This window comes from Lolium perenne, chromosome 2 (assembly GCF_019359855.2).
Source record: "Lolium perenne isolate Kyuss_39 chromosome 2, Kyuss_2.0, whole genome shotgun sequence".
NCBI classification, from domain to species: Eukaryota; Viridiplantae; Streptophyta; class Magnoliopsida; order Poales; family Poaceae; genus Lolium; species Lolium perenne.
Genome location: NC_067245.2, coordinates 215,967,737 through 215,989,366, shown reverse-complemented (window position 1 = coordinate 215,989,366; position 21,630 = coordinate 215,967,737). Strand labels below are relative to the sequence as shown.

Below are 21,630 nucleotides of genomic sequence, written 5' to 3'. Positions count from 1 at the left end.
TCACGACCGCCACGTGATTATGACGCAATTGCTTCCGATTGCTTTGAGGGGCTCCTGCCGGAAAATGTTCGAGTAGCCATTGTGAAGCTATGTGCATTCCTCAATGCAATCTCTCAGAAGGTAATCAATCCAGAAGTTCTACCACGGTTACAGAACGATGTGATCCAATGTCTTGTCAGTTTCGAGTTGGTGTTCCCGCCATCCTTCTTCAATATTATGACGCACCTCCTGGTTCACCTAGTCGATGAGATTTCCATTCTCGGTCTTGTATTTCTACACAATATGTTCCCCTTCGAGAGGTTCATGGGAGTATTAAAGAAATATGTTCGTAACCGTGCTAGGCCGAAGGAAGCATCGCCAAGGGCTATGGAAATGAGGAGGTAATTGAGTTTTGTGTTGACTTTGTTCTGACCTTAAGCCGATTGGTCTTCCTCAATCGCGGCACGAGGGGAGACTAAGTGGAAAAGGCACGATCGGAAGGAAATCAATGATATGTATGGACGGCCATTCTCCTCGACCGAAGCACACCACACGGTTCGACCAATTCCAGCTTGGTTGCTCCGTACTTTGAGAAACACAAGAATATTTTACGCTCGGACAACCAGGGGAAGCCTGAATCCTGGATTAGGAAGGCCCACATGGAGACTTTCGGCAGTTGGTTGAGAAAACATTTAATGAGTGACAATAAGGTTGTAGATCAGCTGTACATGTTGGCCAAGACACCATCTTCGACTATAACGACTTTCCAAGGGTACGAGATAAATGGGAATACATTTTACACGATCGCCCAAGATAAAAAGAGCACCAACCAAAACAGTGGTGTCCGCTTTGATGCAGCAACCGAGAATGGGCAAAAGGTCACATATTATGGTTACATAGAGGAGATATGGGAACTTGACTATGGACCCTCCTTTAGGGTCCCTTTGTTCCGGTGCAAATGGTTCAAGCTAACAGGAGGTGGGGTAAAGGTGGACCAGCAATACGGAATGACAATGGTGGATTTCAACAATCTTGGTTATCTTGACGAACCATTCGTCCTAGCGAAAGATGTCGCTCAGGTTTTCTATGTGAAGGACATGAGTAGCAAACCGAGGAAACGGAAAGATAAGAAAATGATCAAGGTACATCGTTCGATGATCCAAAGCGCCACATTGTTCTTTCGGGGAAAAGAAACATCGTGGGAGTGGAGGACAAGACAGACATGTCGAAGATTATAATATGTTTGCTGAAATTCCGCCCTTCAAAGTGAACACCGACCCAAGCATTAAGTTAAATGATGAGGATGCTCCATGGATACGGCACAATCGTAAGCAAGCGGGGACACAAGGGAAGAAATGATGTGTAATAATTTATTGTACCAAACTTTGTTGAATGAATCATGTGAATTATATTACCCGTGATGTGTTTGGTGTCCATTTTCGAATGATTCAATTGACTCGAGATAGCACCGATGATACATGAAATTTGGAGTGACTAAGTCATACTCCACGCATACATGAAATTTGGAGTGACTAAGTCATACTCCGCATACTGAGGAAATTTGGAGTGACTAAGTCATACTCCTACATACTTGAAATTTGGAGTGATTTAGTCATACTCCTGCCTAGGCGTATAATATGCATACTCGTAGTCTTCATAGCCGCCGCCATTGTCTTGGTAGTCGTCGCCTTCTAAGTTGCCGCGTCGTCGTCGCTCTTGTCGTCGGCTGTCGTCGGGCGGCGCTCGTGGCTCGAAGCGAGGGTAGCGCGGGCGGGGGATATCGCCGGCCGTGATGTAGTCCATGACGCTCTGCGAGTCCGGCCGTACCACCATAGCCGACGGCCGGCCTCGTGGAAGTTTCAGAGGCAGACCGTCCTCCTCATACCGCGAGCGCCCTCTCACGCCGATTGATGAAGAAGGCGTCCCAAGTATGCTGGTTATCGGGATGCCAGCGGGGATTCATCCGCTGCTCCGGCGTGAGGTCGAGGTAGTAGTGGTTCGTGATGGCCGCCCGGCGCGCGGTACACGAGGGACGGGAGGGACCGGCACGCCGCCGGCGCTTAGGCTCCAGCCTAGGGGACGCGGTAGCCGGAGGGCAAGGGTAGTTCGAGGCGCAAAGCTCCTCCACCCGCCGGTAGGTTAGAGTGGGTGCGGTGGAAGCCATGAGAGAGTGATGAGAGATTGTAGAGATGTGATGCTGGCCAAGCCGGGCTACCTATATGTAGTGACAAATGGCGGGAAAAATGGGAGGCGCGGGAAGACGGGGAGGCGGGAAGAAAGAGGCGGGGAGAAAGTGGCGGGAAGAAATTGGCGGGAAAAAATTGGCGGGAAGAAAGAGGCCGGAAGAAATTGGCGGGAAACAATTGGTGGGAAGAAAGAGGCGGGAAGACAGGGAAGAAATGGCGGGAAGACGAGGAGGGAAGAGGGGGTCGAGCGGAAAGAGGCGGGAAGAGGGGGCCAACGAACTTTTGAATTGAATTAGTTTTATTTTTTTGAATTTTTGATAATTTGTATTTTTAAGATTTTTGAATTGAATTAGTTTTATTTTTCTGAATTTTTTGATATATTATTTGTATTTTTAAGATTTTGAATTGCATTAGTTTTTTTTTCGATTTTTTTGATATATTATTTGTATTTTTAAAATTTTGAATTGAATTAGTTTTATTTTTCTGATTTTTTGATATATTATATGTATTTTTAACATTTTGAAATGAATTAGTTTTATTTTTCTGAATTTTTTGATATATTATTTGTATTATTAACATTTTGAATTGAATTAGTTTTATTTTTCTGATTTTTTTGGTATATTATTTGTATTTTCAACATTTTGAATTGAATTAGTTCTATTTTTCTGAATTTTTTGATATATTATTTGTATTTTTAACATTTAGAAATAAATTAGTTTTATTTTTCTGAATTTTTTGATATATTATTTGTATTATTAATATTTTGGAATAAATTAGTTTTATTTTCCTGAATTTTTTGATATATTTTTTGTATTTTTAAGAATTTTGAAAATGATAAGTATTATGAAAAAGACCTTTAGTCGCGGTTGGCCTCGCCAACCGCGACTAAAGGGTATTTCCGCGGGAAATCTCGAAACCGCCGAAAAATGAGCTTTACTCGCGGTTGGGCTCACCAACCGCGACTAAAGGCTACCCTTTAGTCGCGGTTGGTGACCCCAACCGCGACTAAAGCTCAATGCCTATAAAACGAGCGCGCCGCGCGCGGTTCACTTCATCTTCTTCCTCTCGAACGCCGACAGTCGCGCCGATCGACTCCTCCGCTGCTGCCGCCGCGCTGCCGACTCCACGCGCCGCCGAACGTTCGCGCCCTCCTACCGCCGCCGCTCCTCTCGTCGCTGCGCTCTGCGCGCGTCGGCCCCTCCTCCGTGTACGTCAACCGCCAGCCCCGGCCCGCGTACGTACACGTCGTCTCCACGCCGCGCGCCGCCTCTCCTCTCTTCGCGCGCCGCTACACTCCACAACGCCGCGCGCGGCGGCGGCCGCCGAGGCGCGCACACCACACGCGCCGCCGCCGGCCGCGCACACCTTTCGCCGACGCGCGGGCGCACACAGTACACGGGATCGAGCGCACAGAGAGAGGGAGAGAGAAGGAAAAAGGACGCCGCCAGTTTTTTTTTTGAGTTTTTTGTCTTTTTAATTTTAACTACTTAATTAATTAACCAAAACTTTGGAATGTTATTAAGTAAAAATAAAAATATAATACTTTGGAATGTTAACTGAAAAATTGACTTAATAAAAAATCTCTCTCTTTTTTTACTTAACAAAAAATTAACTTAACTAAAATTTTGACTTAATAAAATTAAAACTTAACATATTATGACTTAACTAAAATTTTGACTTAATATGACTTAAAATTTTGACTTAATATGACTTAAAATTTTGAGACTTAAAAGAAGACTTAAAATTTGAGACTTAAAAATTTCAGACTTAAAATTTTAGAGTTAAAATTTAAGACTTAAAATTAACTAAATAATTGAGACTTAAAAGTTTGAGCCTTAAAAAACTAAAAGAAGACTTAAAATTTCAGACTTATAAATTTCAGACTTAAAATTTGAGACTTAAAATAGCTAGGGGCGGGCGCGCGCCACACACGCACACATGCAATAGCTAGGGCGGCGCCCGCCGGCGCCCCGGCCCCTCCAATCTCTCCCGACGCACACACGCGCTCTTCCGCGACACCCTCTCCCACCCCTTCCAGCTCGCCGGCCCCCTCCTTTTGGCACCGCCCTTTCGCCACCGCCACCGCCCCCCTTCTGCACTTAATTAATTTGTTTTGACTACATGTTTTCAGGACTGACATATGGCGGACGATAGAGCTGACCCGATTCTGGACAACTATGATCCGGACGCTGAAGACCATATGTTCGGCATCATAAAAGGCGATATTCCATATGTGCCGACCGGAGAAGAAGAAGATGATATCTCTTCTTATCTGAACCTTGAGGGTGAAGATGAAGGGCATGGTCAGCAAGATGGTGCCGAAGAAACGTCGATAAACGACGATCTTCGATTGGAAGTAGCAACCACCTCCGCGCCGAGGTATATATATATATGTACATATTGAGCGTCCGATTTGAATAAATGTGTGTACTAACGCGCGCGACTCTCTTTCTTATTTTAGCCCTCGGCCGGATCGTCGAAAAAATCGAGTACGTCGTCAAAGCGTGGCGCAACCAAGACGATGAAAGCAGGAGAAACATGCACCATCGATGTTGTCGATGAAGCAACCGGCAGGCCGATTGAGCCCAGCAAGAACGCCTCCAAGTTTGTCGGCCAATGCGGAGCCGTTGTTAGAGACAACGTCTCGATCACCCGCCAGAGTGGAATGAGCCAAAGAAGGCACGTGTTGGTTTCACTTTTGTCGATAAGAGAGAAAAAAGATTGCTTCAACAAGCTTATGGAACATTTCGTTCTACCTCCGGAATACCGCAAATACGATGAGGAGGGTAACAAGATTGCGGAAAACAAGGAGAGGCGCAAGCTAGTCAAACAGTTCGCTCTTTCTAGGATGGCCAACGCATTCCGGAAATACAAGCAAAATCTAGCCCATGACTTTGTCAACCAGGGCAAGACTCCGGATTTCATAGGACAATATGAGAAACTGCAACATGATTGGCCAGAATTTGTGAAGCAAAAGAAATCGGAGCAGTTCCTTGAACTATCGAGAAAAAATAAGGAAAATGCGGCCAAGAAGGAGTACAATCATAAAATGGGGCCAGGAGGGTATCGCTGGCAGCCTAAGTGGGAGAAGATGGAGAACGAGCTGAGGGCGCGAGGAATCCGTCCAGGTACGGAGGGATGGGACCCAAGGGCCAAAAGCGGGTGGTACGGGGATGGGGGATCGGTGAACCCGGAGACAGGGGAGTGTGTTTATCAGGGCAAAATAATTACACCCACCCAAAAGCTTATTGAGGCAATGAGGGAGGCTCAAGAGGGGAGGATCAGGTTCAACAGAGAGAACGACGCCCTGACAAAAGCCCTCGGGAATCCTGAACACGGAGGACGTATACGAGGCATGGGGCCCATTCCGTGGAAAATAGGGTTCCCCGAACGATGACCCGTACGGTTACGAAGCCGTAAGAGAAAGATGGATCGGGATGCAGATGTTGTGGCGAAGTTGGTAACTGAAATGGATGTGATGAAGAAAACCGTGAGTGTACTAGTCGCCGAAAGAGATGCAGCTCGGGCGCGACATGCTTTGAAGATCATCCAATGGATCTCGGAAGCCAGCAGAGAAGAAGCAGCGTGGCTTCCACGGAGAGGCCTCACCGGCTGGTGCACCGACGATAGAAATTACTGCACCGGAGCCTGCGGTGGTCGAAATTACTGCACCGGAGCCTCCTCGCTACCCCGTGGACGATATAAAGGAGATGAAAGCATGTCATCTGTATTATCCTATCGGGAACATGTCCATGAAGGTAGCCATCGGCAGTGCTTTACCACCTGGAGCACTCCACCACAACAACCCCATTCAAGATGGCTATGCTCGTGTGACGGTGGAGGAGATAGTCCAAGGGTTTGAGAACCTGGACATTGACATTGCTACACCTGAAGGGGTGAAAAGACTTGGAGATGTCAAGCGCGAGTTCATTCTATGGCAGTAAGAAATTTATCAAGTTTCTGTGCGAGGCGCCAACAAGTCCACCCCGTACGGTGGTGGTGGTGGCGGTGGCGGTGACGGTGGCGGTGGCGGTGGCGGTGACGGTGGCGGTGGCGGTGACGGTGGCGGTGGTGCTTCACCTAATACACCTCATTCACGTCAGCCCACGCCGCCGCCCCCGGTCCTCGTCCGGCGGGTGATCGACACCGGTACCGCCCCAATCCACCTCCGGCGAAGAAGCGAAGCAGTCCTGGGTTATTAACCCGGACCCTTACGTACCTAAGAAAACAAAGGTACCGGAGGTATCATCAAGCCTCTCCCCACGAGGCCTTGGGAAAGTAGTGCCGAGGAAGTCGAGGCGGGCGCGGCTGCTGATTTAGAGAAATGGAAGGCGAGCGTCAAGAGGAAAATAGAGGGCGAGCCCAAGCCAGTATATTCTGACAAGGAAAAGCAGTGGGCTAAGTCATTTTTGAACACACCGTCCCAAGCCGCGAAGAATCTGCACGACGACTATTTACGTGAACTTCGTAGGCAAGCACTCGCGTTCAAGAACAGGAAAGAGTTGGCGGAGAAGAAAGCCGTGAAGGACGAGGCCGAGTCAAAATTAGAAAGGGGGAAAGAAGTTGCCCAGCTCGGGAACAAAGTAAACAATCGATCGCCCCGCTCATAGTGCAAGCCGCCGATCCGGATGCCCCGATATCATAGCAGCTGCGGCAAAGACATGGATTGACCGTAACGAGTGCCGAGAGAACAAGCGGCCGAGTTAGGTATCACTCTTCGTGCCTTTGCTAGGCCTTGATGAGGCGCCAATGAAGGACGTAGTATTTACATATGTGAAGAATGGCCCTCTCGCCGAGCCTGCGCGAGAAGGGGATCTACCTCGACAAATGCTAGGTCTGCTAAATTGGTACAAGGGTTACATAAAACATAAAAACGCCAAAGACTATATCTATGCGGAAGTTAGATATGAGCATCACTTCAAACATTACTGGGTACAAATTCCTCTGAGTGAATTGTTCCAGCTGTTCAATCTGCGCGACCTCGACAAATCTATCATCAGTTGCTACGTTCGTAAGTGATTTATTAATTTCTACCCCATCTCGTTCATTGCCCGCACCGTCCTAACTATCTTGTTGTGTACGCTATTATGCAGAATGAAGAAGCGGGAAATGCGAATAAGGAACATCCATGATGTTGGGTTCATTGACCCACACATCGTTAATTCACATGTGTTAGAACACCACCCCGCCGACGTGGAGGATGACCTGTGGCGGTTTATTAGAAAACAGCAACGAGAAAAGTGATATTCTATTTCCTTACCATTTTGGGTGAGTGTTTCTGTCTTGAGCACATTCTCTTTTGTTTACTCCATGCATGGTATGTGGCTAATCGATGAGTTATGCATGATTGTGCATGTATCGTGTCCGCAGGTTCCACTGGATTCTTATGGTAATTAAAGTTCAGACCTCCTCAGTTCTCGTCCACGACTCTCTGAATATGGATCCGGCGCTTTGGGGCGACATGAGAAAAATGTTGCAAAAGTAATTATTTTCATTCATTTGCGCTCTATATCGATCGGCCTATTTCGTTCATCATTTCCTAATATCAAGTAACTAATTAATAACTCTCTTGCTTATTTAATTTTCTTTGCCTCGTAGGGTTTGGAGACGGTTCGTAGATACCAAGGTCGGTGAATTCAAAAAAGAGCTATCTTTTAAAATGGCAGTGCGGACGACTGGGGATACTCAGCCACCGGGGACCAATCTATGTGGATACTATGTTTGTGAGAGGATCCGGAGATACTGCAATGAGCGGGACCAGACGTGTGAGAACAACATCCTGAGGAATAACCTCCGGAAGACGCTTAGTCCAGAAGCTCGCTTCCGACCACTTCAAGAGGAACTAGCTGGATGGTTGGCGAGGGAAGTCATCGATCCTAGAGGAGAACACTATTACGATGACGTAGAACTTTATATGCACCAGAATTTGTAACTAACTTGTTCAAAATTGTATATGGTCATCCGATATTGAATATATATTGTATATGGTGATCCGATATTGAATATATATTGTATATTCCTCTTGAATTCTTTTTGGTTCTAATTTCAAATTTGTTTGAAATTGTACATTCATATGCATGTATGTATACAGTACCGTAGAATATGTGAAACTCCTTCAAAATTAAAACCCAAAAGAAATAAAACAATACAAATTAAAAAGAAACCAGATTTAGGGGGAGGGGGGCTAAAACCCTAAACCCTGCGGAGGCCTTTAGTCGCGGTTGGCCAGAAGAACCGCGACTAAAGGTCCTCCGCCCTGGCGCTCGCCTGCGGCCCACGTGGACGGGCCTTTAGTCGCGGTTCGTAAGGAACCGCGACTAAAGGGGGGGCCTTTAGTCGCGCTGCTTTGGTCGCGGTTGGGCCACCGCGACTAATGGCAGTTGCCAACCGCGACCAAAGCCCTTTTTTCCACCAGTGTGACTCTACATAATCCTCAGCTAGCGCTTGTTGCTTGCTTTGCCGAGTCGTGTGCTAGCTGTTACGAGAGGGCCATGGCGAGCACCAAGAAGCTGCAGGAGAGGGTGGTCCTCGGAAGAACGGCATGGTTACTCGCCGAGTTCGCCATCCTCTTCCTCCTCCTCGCCCTCATCGCCCGCCGCGCCGCGTCGCCTCAAGGCGCGACGTCGCCGTGGCTCGGCACGCTCGCGCTGGTCTGCGAGGCGTGGTTCGCGTTCGTGTGGGCGCTCAACATGAACTGCAAGTGGAGTCCCGTCCGGTTCGACACGTACCCGGACAACCTCCTCCCGGAGGAGCTCCCGGCGATGGACATGTTCGTCACCACGGCCGACCCGCTGCTGGAACCGCCGCTGATCACCGTCAACACCGTGCTATCGCTACTCGCCCTCGACTACCCAGACGTCGGCAAGCTGGCGTGCTACGTCTCCGACGACGGCTGCTCGCCCGTCACCTGTTACGCGCTGCGCGAGGCTGCGGACTTCGCCGCCCTCTGGGTGCCCTTCTGCAAGAGGCACGGCGTCGGGGTCAGGGCCCCGTTCATGTACTTCGCTTCGGCACCGCTGGAGATTGGCACGGGCGACGAGTTCATGGAGAGCTGGGCATTCATGAAGGTTAGACACAATAATTAATGGCGCTTAGCTAGCTCCCATGATCATGTCAATACAAATATTGTTACGTACATTATCACCCATGAGTCATGGCCATGCATGAGTCTTCTCCTGGTGTGTGTGCTCTTAGAGCGAGTATGAGAAGCTGGTCACCCGAATCGAGAACGCCGACGAGGGATTCATTCTGCGGGACGCTGAGTTCGCTGACTTCATCGACACCGAGCGCAGGAACCATCCTACAATCGTCAAGGTTAGCCCATTGCCCCCATGTGCTGTGTCACTGTGTGCATCATTGTGACAAACTGTTACTGTTGATATGTCTGGGTTCAGGTTCTCTGGGATAACACCAAGAGCAGAAGAACAGGGCAAGGATTCCCAAATCTGGTGTACGTCTCGAGAGAGAAGAGCCTCAAACATTACCACAACTTCAAGGCCGGCGCCATGAATGTTCTGGTAAGCGCTCTCTTCTACTAAATACATCATTAGTGTGTCATACAAACAACATAAAGAGAAGTTCATAGGAGTGTTGATAATTAAGCTGAGCATCTCTTGGTGCAGACAAGGGTGTCAGCTGTGATGACCAACGCGCCCATCATGCTCAACGTGGACTGCGACATGTTCGCCAATAACCCGCAGGTCGCCCTGCACGCTATGTGCCTACTCTTGGGGTTCGACGACGAGATCGAGAGCGGGTTCGTCCAGACGCCGCAGAAGTTCTACGGTGCCCTCAAGGATGATCCCTTCGGAAACCAGTTGGAGGTTGGATTCAAGGTATGCATTGGATGTGCACGATTGTTGTGTGCAGCTACTGCTTCTCTGTTTTCTTGTGGTGGTGAAGGCCGGTTTGTTATGCATCACTAGTAGTGTTACAACTCTACTGGTTTTTGTGGCATGTTCCAGAAACTTGGAGGTGGAGTCGCTGGGATCCAAGGAATTTTCTACGGTGGGACTGGCTGTTTTCACCGCAGGAAAGTCATTTACGGGATGCCGCCACCAGATAAAATCAAACACGGGAGACCAGCTAAAATTGGGCATGCAAAACATGTAATCATTGGAAGTAAAGTGAAGTATTTGGTCAGTGCATTTCGGTTCCTCAAGTCATATCAAATGCCTCTTCTTAATTTGCCAGTGTCACCATCTTACAAGCAGCTCCAAATCAAGTTTGGGGGCTCAAAGGAACTCATAGAATCATCTAGGAACATCATCTCAGGAGACGTGCTCGCTAGACCAACAGAATCCATATCGAGTCGCGTTGAAGTGGCAAAACAAGTAGGCGCTTCCAGCTATGAGGGAGGCACATGTTGGGGTCAGGAGGTATAGTTGCCATTGCCGTATTTTTGTAGGTTTTGCTACAGTACCATCACTCATCTCTTGAAAATTCTCTAATTCGAGTTCGTTCGATGTACTTTTGTAGATTGGCTGGGTCTATGGATCGATGACAGAAGACATGCTGACCGGGCAGCGAATCCATGCGATGGGTTGGAAATCGGCGTTGATGGACACCAACCCACCGTCATTCTTGGGATGTGCTCCCACTGGCGGACTAGCAAGCCTGACCCAGTACAAGAGATGGGCGACAGGGCTTCTGGAGATACTCATCGGCCGGAACAGCCCAATCCTTGGCACCGTCTTCAGGCGCCTCCAGCTTCGGCAATGCCTTGCCTACATGTTCTTATATGTGTGGCCCATTAGGGCGCTTTTCGAGCTGTGCTACGCTCTACTGGGACCTTTCTGCCTACTCACAAACCAGTCTTTCTTGCCCAAGGTACATATAATTTTCTCATCAGCCACCAGTACATTGCTCACAGCTGAAATGTCAGTATGCGGGAGATATTTAACCAGCTCCAGATTCTTATGCAACTACTCTAGAAAATTTCTTAATTTGTTACATACTCTGGTAGACTAGTTGGCTGGCTGAGAATTGCTCAAAAATGCTAGTTGACTGATGTGTAGTTCTTCCGATACTACTTTTGCAGGCAACAGATGAAGGTTTCCGCATCCCACTTGCTCTGTTCTTGACCTACAACATCTACAACTTGATGGAGTATAAGGAATGCGGGCTCTCAGCCCGTGCCTGGTGGAACAACCACAGGATGCAACGCATCACCTCGGCCTGTGCCTGGCTCCTCGCTTTCCTCACCGTGCTCCTCAAGACCATGGGACTCTCCGAGACCGTGTTCGAGGTCACGCGCAAGGAAAGCAGCATGTCCGATGGTGGCGCCAGCCCTAACGACGTTGATAAGGGGCTTTTCACCTTCGACTCGTCGCCCATCTTCATCCCAGTGACCACACTCTCAATCTTGAACATTGTTGCAATAGTTGTTGGGGCATGCCGTGTCGTTGTCGGGACGGCGAGGGGAGCTCACAGTGACCCAGGAATTGGAGAGTTCGTGTGTTGTGTCTGGATGATGTTGTGCTTCTGGCCATTCGTGAGAGGGCTTGTCAGCAGTGGAAGGTACGGAATCCCGTGGAGTGTCAAGATAAAGGCTAGTTTGATTGTGTCTGTGTTTGTACACTTCTGCACAAGGAACTAACATGTGGGCCATCGAAATATTGGAAGCAGATTGATCCTGGTTCTGCTTAGAATAACTACTACCATGGGAAAATAAAAGAGACATAAGAATATTATTATTACTAGACTAGAAGTTTAAAGGAATTCTGTTCAACGATAAAATGGGAAGAATACACTGGTTCGATCTTTGAAAGACCGCAAGACTATGATCCCTCTAACACTGGTTCGATCTTTGAAAGACCACGAGACAACATCAATGCAGTTTTTAGAGAAATAATTGCAAAAAAGAACCGCGAAACTAGGATCCTTGAAAAAAAAGGGCTCGGACTATGGGCCCATGTTGGAAACATCTTATCCCATATCTCACGTGTGACCCGGGCATGTATAATGGTGATATCTTAGCAGTGTCACGTAGGATAAACGCTGAGGTGGAGGAAAAAGAAAGATGAAAAAAAGACTTTGCCTTCTCTTAGCTAAGAGATCGTCTCTTTTTTTCGAAATGGGGGAAATATCGCCCCAGCTTCTGCATCCAAAGGATGCACACGGCTTTTTTTATTAGATTATTCACAAAACCTTACAAAAACAATACAAAAGATCAACCTTGAAGCCACCTCGCTAAACCTACAGTGGGATGAAGGGGGTGACAATACACCAACTCATATCATCCAAAAACCAAATGCCTTCCTAAACCGCCCAATAGCAGGTGAGAAGCATATCCAGTCAAGCAGACTCTCTACGCACGCCAACGCACACGCCACAGAAGTAGCTACCGCCGTCTTCCTCGACTTCATCTTCAAGAGAGATCATCGCATTAACCTTTCAAGACCTGCCATCGATGCCACCATGACGCCAGACGGTTGCACCATCCTGCACGCATACATCATCCCACATCCGTCGTCGATGCCCTGCAGCACCATGCCACCGAGACTCAACGCCAACAATGTGGTAGATGAATACCACTCCACCAATATCCGCCAACATCCAACAACTGCTCCAAAAACGATGCCCCAAGAGGTAGAACGACGCAGGGCACGCCACCATCGTCCGATCCGGGAGACCCGGACCTAGGGTTTCCCCCGGAGCAGCACGAGTGAGAGACCGCAGACTGCGACGACGATTCCTTCAAGAAGGTAGCGGCACGACACGTCGCCATCATCCGCCAACCGAGGTTGGAGCACGGTTTTCACCGGCAGCCGCGCTGTGGGGACCCCAGACTAGCTGTCCGAAATTCCCGTTATGTATACAGTTCACGATCCCATGATCAGTGCGTCGTGAATACATAACCGAACTGATATCAGAATTACATCATCCTTTACAACTCGGAATAAGAAATTACAATAAGGTCACATGACCATTCTTTACATAATAGCCTCGAAGGGCCTAATCTAATCACCAGAGTAGCGGAATCACTTCAACAGCGTAGAGCCCAAGTCATCTGCCTTAACCCTACAGGCAACTGACTGGGAAGACGTTCCTAGCTCGCATAGACGTCGTCCAATCCGTCTTCATATGTCGAACTCCTTCAAGTCTGGCCAAGTAAATAGCCAGGGATAAAGCCGTGAGTACATTGGAATTGTACTCGCAAACCATCAAGAAGGTACTTTGCAAGAGTGCAAGAGAACAAGTACTAACTAAGATGATGAGAGGGAAGAGCTAATTTCTCTTGTGAAAATAGCATGTAGAAGAGAAGAAGTTTCTCTTGTGGATATAGCATGAGGAAGAGAAGTAGTTTCTCTTGTGGATATAGCATCCCAACTTCGCAGTTGAAGGGGACACTAAGAGGGTTCATGACATCTCTATATCTTTGTTGAAGAAGATATTTCAAAAGATATCCGATGACATTTCTATATCTTTGTTGACGAAGATACTTCAAAAGATATCCTATGACATAAAACACTAGGATGGGAGTAACCCTTTTTATTTCCTTTCCGACCATCTTCACATGGTCATCAAAACTTTCAAGTACATTTCCGGTACTCCGAAAACAAGTTTCTCTTTTTTCCTTTGTAAAACATTTCTTAAACAAAACTAGCCCCGGTTAAGTATGGCCATTTCAACTCGTCCATGACCGCAAACGCGGCTATTCGAATAGATTTAACTCTACAGAATTTGCGCACTTTCCCCACAAAAACCGAGATCTATTGTGTGCCGGCGAACGTACACATGCAACCGACGATTCAACGACGATGACGATCAGCTGCCGGAGGGCCGGCCGAGGTACATGCAACCGATTGTCTCCGACCAATCAACAATATCACAACAGTAGATATGATCCATCAAACCGTGTTCTATTTGCAAATTGACCAAGGAGTGGTAGATCTCGACGCACAAGCATAAGCGCTCAGGTAATTGTGATTCATCTATCAACTTTACGGAAAAGATCTATTGTGTGTGTGCCGGCGAACGTACACATGCAACCAAGGATTTCCAGCGAATCAACGGCGATGACGATTAGCTGCCGGAGGGCCGGCCGACGTACATACAACCGATTGTCTGCGACGAATCAACGATATCACAACAGTGGATATGATCCATCAAACCGTGTTATGTTTACAAATTGACCAACGAGTGGTAGATCTCGACGCTTGATGTTGCTGTTGGTTCCCAACCATAGGAGAAGCACGTTTGAAAGACACGCCACTAGATCTACCAGTTTGAGGTAATTAAGAAGATTATAAGAAACAACTATTACACCGGGTAGTCAAGAGCAACGATTGAAGGTTTATTCGATCACGAGTAACAGCACCCATCAGGAGTATTTCCATCCGTCCTGGTCCAAGGTATGATCCATCTACCACTGAATCTTATTTCCAAGTTGTAGCCATATTGCAATCCAACGCGTATATTCCAGTACAGATTTATCACAAAATTGTTGATTTGGAACAGGAATAGGTGTACCGGTGCTTTTAGCATATTTGGTGGCCGACGGCTTCCCTGAAGTAAAAGAAATCATTTTATCCACTAATAATGGCCAAATTGGGAGGAGAACTCTAGCGGACTGGCGATGCAGCTATTCAGTGCCTCGACGATGTCCAAGCCAACTTCCTGCATCCAACAACCAAGCAATAATCTGTGCACCCTTAAATTCTCTGCTGTAGATATATCTTCACCTGCACTAATCACCGCCGATGCGTGCAGTAGTACCTCTTCCCCTGCATCTTCGATCACTCAATGGTGTCTGTTTGCTAAGTCGGTTGCTACACCTGTCCTGCTTTCTGTTACTTATAGCTTGAGGAGAATATTAGGCATTGTCCTCTTCCTAATCAACATGTCTGCATTGTGCATCCAAAAGATTTGATATGTAAGAAGATGTGGTATGCATCGTGCATCCAGAATATTTGACGAAGGTATAAAAGAAGTATATGTAAGCGGTTGTTGATGCGTCTAATGTAAAAGAGAGTAATTGATTTCCAATAAGGATGATACAAGCACCCACGCTCGCCCGTTGTGTTGAACAAATACACATGCAGCATGGTTGATCGGAGCTAAATAGATTCACGCAATTGTCGTACGATCGAATTTTGGGATTTGTTTTCATATAAACCCTGTATCAAGTCAATGGAAGCATGATTTTTAATTACCTTTGTATAAAATTAAGAAAATTCTTAAAAATAAAAGGCCGTATTTATACAACTAATAAAAATCTATAGAGAAAATAAGATTAATCATCTGCCTACTTCATATTAAGTGCGTGAAAAGATAATTAAATACGATTTACATGAAAATTTGACCTCTGATTTAAGAAATGCATATGTTCCATATACACAATTCAGAATGATAAATAGAGGATTTACCAAAAAAATATGTTATAGTTATAAAGTTTGTATTAATAATCAGTTTCTAAACAAATATATAGCAGAATAAGCATCTACAATAATAGAGAATAGAAAGCAAAAACTACTCCAATCCAAGTACATATGTAACAGTTTGTACGAGCTGGCCGTATTCATGCAGTTCAGGCCAATCAAAGGGGCAGAGAAGTGATATATATGCTAGAGAAAATAAGTAGTATTTCCATGTGCAAATTCAAAAACTTGACATACAAGACATATCGCGCGTAAGAAGAATCAGTGAGTCCATCCCAACATTTATGAATTTGATCAAATAAATTTTGTCTCTCAAACTAGAAAGGTTCAAGGAAAAATTCATTTAAGGGATTGTGAAAAGATGCAGGTACAAAACAATGTAGAGACAGTAGGAAAAAAGAATTCACGAAGGAGAGATGGAGAAAGATGCTTTGGATATTACTTTGGTGAATATATAGACGTTTACATTGTTTCTGATGGGTCGAAATATAGAAAATAAAAGTATGCGTGCAACCATGTAGAAGGCATGAAATTGCACAAAATTCAACTGCATTATGTTGGATGATGCAGAATAAAACACAAGGTGTGAGTACAATCTACAACTATTTATATTTAAATTGTGAATCAAAGTTCCTAAAAATTATCTCATAATAAGGTAGACCCTAAGGTAAGTTTTATCCAAATGCCTAAGATTTTGAATGGCGAGCCACATGCTTCAAACTTGGTCACATAAAAGTCCTTACAAATAACATTATCACATGGTAGCACACTAAAACTTAAATTTTAATAAGTGAACAATATTGATAGTAGATATCATAGGAAAAGTAGTTCGGAGAGAAAGCATTACCAAATTATGTTTCATAGAGATATTATGTTACAAGGTTTCTTTTATAGTTTTTCCATGTAATAGCACAACGACATCCAAAAAAAGCTATATAAACATATACATACTAAAAAATCATGATGCGCGGGTCACCCTGCTAGTTTCTTTTCATTTGAGAACATGCCGCGCACCAGCCCACGATATGTCCAGCTGAACCAACAACTTAGACCCAGGCCACGAAGCGCAACGAAGCGAGCCCCGAAGACCTGCAGTGCAAGCACCGGATGCTAGACTCGCACGCACGAGATATAATCCCATCTCAGCATAGTACGCTGCTAATCCAATCGACGAGCTGCATCATCGTATTCTAGAACGCCCAGGCCCTGCCTAGCGAAATGCCCCGCTTTTCCTTCATCTCCCGCAAGCACGAGCGTGGGCACCAGAATCGGCACAGCTCGTGAAACGCCGGGCATAAACGCTACAAAAAACTGCTGCCATTACCTCGCCATAAACCTGTCTTTAAACATGTCAATTAGAGCACACCTTCCCCTTATATACAGCCTCAGATCGACACTCACGCCCTCCTCTTTCATCTCACGCCACTACTTGAGCCATAGGAACACACAACGAGCCAATCCTTTGAGAGCGCCGTCGAACGCCGTTCGCATTCCCGACGATACCGGCTACCAGGAGCGGAGCTGCTGCGCCAGGAGGATCACGAAGGGAAGGGAAGCTGATTCAAGGAACCAGAAGGCCGAGCTGCTGACCACCGACGACACCCACGACAACACCCTCGACTCCGGCCACCGACTTTAACCACGAACTGCGTCGCGCTCGGTGAGCACCAGCAGAAACCCTCGCACACACACAGTGGGGATAGTTATGCCTACCTCCTAGACATGCTTTCCAGCCGTAGTTTTACAGTTTGTCGAGTCGCCGGTGAACCGAATGCCATCCGATGGCATCAGCGCTCTAGCACCTTGCACAACTCGAATCTACACAAGCCCAACATAGAAAGCGTGTCAAATGCTCTTAGAAACCCAGTAGTGGTATTAGTTTTCGTAGTTGATGGGTGGCTTTTGAATTATAGGAATGCATGCATGTATGTGTGAACTGTTCATATGTTTTTCGTTGTTTAGATGGTGGTCTGCAACTTGCTAGATTCTTGGTAGAATTTACAGCGCTTGTGTATTTGATACATGTCATTATTTACTTGCTTATGGATGTCTTGTTGATCATAGTAGTTACAAAGAATTTCACATGTTGACTATAGGTATACGTGTAATCCTGTTTTGTCAAATGCTTTGCTGTTTCATTTACGTATTCATGTTGTCTAGTTTGTTTCATGTCTATATGTCTATGTAATTGCTTATGCTTGGTGTACTAACGCTAGTTCATTGTGTATTATTGCCGATTGGTTTATCCTAGATTTTCATCTAAGTACACATGCTTAGTTATAGGTATAATTTGCTAGATTTAATTATTGGTTTATCGTGCATCTTTTCCAGTGCTAATTAGCTAGTACTGTTTAGTATATTATAGAATTATCTCAGACCGTTGGGTTATATCTAAATAGCATTTGATCTGGTGTTGTTAGAATTCTATTTTATTTATATTAGCTATTGATTATTTTCTTAGAAGGTTATTCTTTATTTTGACTTATGTGATCCAATAGCATGTTAGGCCGTTTGGCTGTTGGGTTGCCTTTGTTCATATCTTTATACAATTGCTTGCCATACTTTAGTTCCATCCATATTTTATTTCTAGCAAGTTATACTCACTAGTCATGCATGATCGACCTCCCTCGTATATGCATGTCTTGCACGGCAGTTTCCAAGACCCCTCATATAATCTCCAGTGGGGATCAGACGGAGCACGTAGGAATGCCGACCACTACATAATCCACGTCTGGCTGAGGCTAGCAGCAAGCGGGGGAGAGTCTTTTTAAGTACAAGAACGTTACTTTCTTATAGAAGTTGGTACTATTATATTTGTGACATGAATTGTTTTTGTTAGTTTTTTATATTACGTGAGCATATACTATTTAATTACTTGTTTAGTAGCCTAGATTTGCATATACAACGATGCTATTGTTTGATTGTTCTTGTTTGATTAGTATCTCATGCATACATCTATCTATTGTATTCATGCTATAAGTAGCTAGGTGGTGATAGGAAATGTGTGTTGTTTATCTAGTCTTATCCTTTATGTTTAGCTACCAAGGTATCTTGTGTACCATCTATCAAATAATATGCTTGATTCTATTTATTTTGGTAGCTTAATGTTGTAGTAGTGTGCATGTTTATGCTTGATCTATATTATAGTTATATATGTTGTCCATGTGATACTCCATTGGTTAATCATGTGTGTACATACATAGATGGTAGATTATTTTCCTGTAAGTATTGCATACTATATATTGAGGTTCCTTCATGTATGCTAGCATACATTTACTTATCAAATATATAATAACATGTCTTGCTCTTGTTTAATTATAAATAGATATATTTGTTGTCTCGTACATGTCTGTTAGCTTGTGAGATGTTTGTTAGATTTAGTGGTAGACCATATAATGCTCTAGTTAGTTTGTGTGTCATGGTAGTAGTCTTTTATTATTTGCGTTACCCCTTTGTATTGTGGTGAACATATATGGATCACTAACTTGATACAATTCATAGTATTAGCATTAGCTTGCATATCATGTTGTTTTATGATGTATGTTTATCTGAGCCTTGGTTTTGCTTATATGTTTGTGATAGTATGTTAGATAATATTTGCTACTCTTTATATTATTAATATGATAGGTATTCTTTGATTATAGCAAACTCGTATGGTATGGTTTATTTGTATGACTTATTTACAAGTTTGCTAGTTGTCTAGTTATGCTATATTATGGCGTACGGGTTACTATTTAACACGGTTGCGGCCAACTTTACCATGACCCTTAGATCATGTGTACGTGGTTAGCTAGTCATAACGAGCCATCCGCTGATATCTTATCATAGGTATTTATCCCGATAACCAATCCTAACATCATACACATGTGAGTTGATTCTTATTCGAGTTACAACAACTCACTTTCTCAATTCCATCCAAGTTATCCCATCTGATCCTACACCTACCCACCCTTTCGCTCTTATTTGTATTTTATTCTCTTTTGGTGATTATTATTTTGGTATTTATTTTGTTGCTATTTACTATCGTTATGACGAGTAGTGAGTGGTGAGGTTGGACGTGGACATAACCAGGTTATTGAGAAAGACGAAGGATTCATCAACGAAGGCATGCCCTCTCATCATATTTTATCCCAGTTTTACAAATTGCATGCTATTTTATGTTTTACAAATATATATGCTATTTTATTCCAGTAGCTAGCGTGTCGATTGACACACCAACCCTGATTCGATGTCTCCTTTTACTTGATACCCTGAGTAGAGATTATATAATAATCCTGATAGAGTAGAGATGCTTAGCATGTTATATAATCAATAGGATACTTCCTATTGCCTCGTTGGAGGAATTGATCGATCTTCGGGTCAAACATACCCTTTTGAAAGTTGTTGAGCTCGTTGAGCTAGGCTGCTTAGCCGTCGTTGCTTCCTCTACTTACCATCTAAACATGGCGCAGGCGACAGCTGAATCAAATGTTGAAGGAGCGATTGGCTGTCCTTCACAAGCTGGAGGGGGGAAATCCGTTGTTCGTGCCGCTTAAGGGTCCTAATAAGTCTTGGATTTGAAGATTGTGACAACTGTATAACCACATGCTATATGGGCATTAGCCTGGTTAAGTAAGTTAGTCAGCCTTAGGTGTTGATGTCGCCGTACCGCAGATGAGGTGGCTGCCTACGAGAGAACCTTCGGCACATATGGGGGGCCGGTTTGAGGACGTACTCTCAGTAACGTGCGCCGGTGTGCATGTCACATCTTTGGGGGATCTAACTAAAAGACCTTGTCACGATCCCTCTGCTGGTACACCAATTGGTGTGTATTAAATCAGCGACGGCTGGTGGGCAACAAGACGGGGTTGTGTCGTGTGGGCAAAGTGTACAACCTCTGCAGAGTTAAAACTATTCGAGTAGCCATGTCCACGGTGATGTACGACACATGAATCCTTCTTGACATACAGGAACCTGTCTTGCTATTTCCCTCTATGCCTCTCTCTCCTTTCCCACTTTCCCCTGGAATCTGAATCCTATGGAATACTTGAGTTGTCGAGGACAACCGCATTGATGAGAAATATTACACTCATTATAAAACATGTTTTTTTCTAGAACTGTTTTTATCAAATATATTGCAAATAAAATTGGCTTTTATGCAAAAGAACCTACAACCTTCCTTTGAAGGCTCATGTAGATATATTAGGTCTTGCATCGAGGGGATGTGTTGAGTACTCTATGTACTCATGGCAATACTTTTGTTGATATTCACAGTACTACTACGAAGAGAATGAAGGCTAGGAAAACTGCAACGACATTGAAGAGTGAGGCCTCGTGGACTACATCTACTTTTTGTGGCTAAGATCGAGTCACTTCGCGTTTTATTTATCCGTTGTGCTTTCTGATTGTAATGAATGTCACACTATGTGGCTATTCAAACTTTGTAATAATTAATTTTTTGTACGTCTGTAATGATATACATTTCACCGTGTCGTCAACATTGATCTTGGGATTGATGAGTAACATAGGAGGGTCGGAAAGTTAAATTCTGTTTCTCACAACGTGTATGATTCTGTGCATGGATATGTTTGTATTTTAGTTGTTCTTAGTTGATTTGAGGCGATTCTTGTCTGCGTGTCCTAGATCCATCTCTGAATAGGTCGTTGGAGGAGGTATGACAGTTTTGATTGCTTCCTCCTAATTTAGGATAAAAACCACATAAATTTTGGTGATGTATCTGGCCTTTTTGTGTAGATGTTATGCTTGCATTACCATTACAATGAGTCAACACCTTTTTAGCATGTAGACGTTACGTTTTGAATTATGCTGATGCTTGTCTGCTGGAGCCTCTTTTTGTAGCTCTCCCACAAAAGATTGGTTAGCATTTAGCTTTAGTATTACAAGCCTAAGCCTCGTATTTCAGCATTGTACTTCATTTTTATACACACTTGTGGGGAAGGTTTTAATCCTTGTACCATTACACCATCTGCAAGGCTTTGGCAATGCATTTCATTGATTTCTTATAATTCTTAGATTGGCATTTTATTAGTGTGTTTAGTTTTTCTTCCAAGGGTGTTAATTATACCCATCTTTTCATTCTATCA

The 21,630-nt window shown here is 44.7% G+C and overlaps 1 protein-coding gene across 1 annotated transcript; it reads left to right on the top strand.

Annotated features, from left to right (window-relative positions):
• Positions 1-8,586: 8,586 nt before the first annotated feature.
• Positions 8,587-11,791, top strand: LOC127334845 (cellulose synthase-like protein H1). Its single transcript, XM_051361389.1, has 8 exons — positions 8,587-9,232; positions 9,360-9,479; positions 9,560-9,682; positions 9,788-10,000; positions 10,130-10,250; positions 10,359-10,543; positions 10,644-10,994; positions 11,206-11,791. The coding sequence occupies exons 1-8, from the start codon at positions 8,657-8,659 to the stop codon at positions 11,761-11,763; spliced, it is 2,247 nt and encodes a 748-aa protein (XP_051217349.1). The 5' UTR covers positions 8,587-8,656; the 3' UTR covers positions 11,764-11,791.
• The last annotated feature ends 9,839 nt before the right edge of the window (positions 11,792-21,630 follow it).

Excerpts from the sequence above, each read along its gene's own strand:
- LOC127334845 (XM_051361389.1), top strand. The coding sequence starts at position 8,657 with ATGGCGAGCACCAAGAAGCTGCAGGAGAGGGTGGTCCTCGGAAGAACG. Across the intron at positions 9,233-9,359 it reads AGAGCTGGGCATTCATGAAG|AGCGAGTATGAGAAGCTGGT; the intron begins GTTAGACACAAT and ends GTGTGCTCTTAG. Across the intron at positions 9,683-9,787 it reads CCGGCGCCATGAATGTTCTG|ACAAGGGTGTCAGCTGTGAT; the intron begins GTAAGCGCTCTC and ends CTCTTGGTGCAG.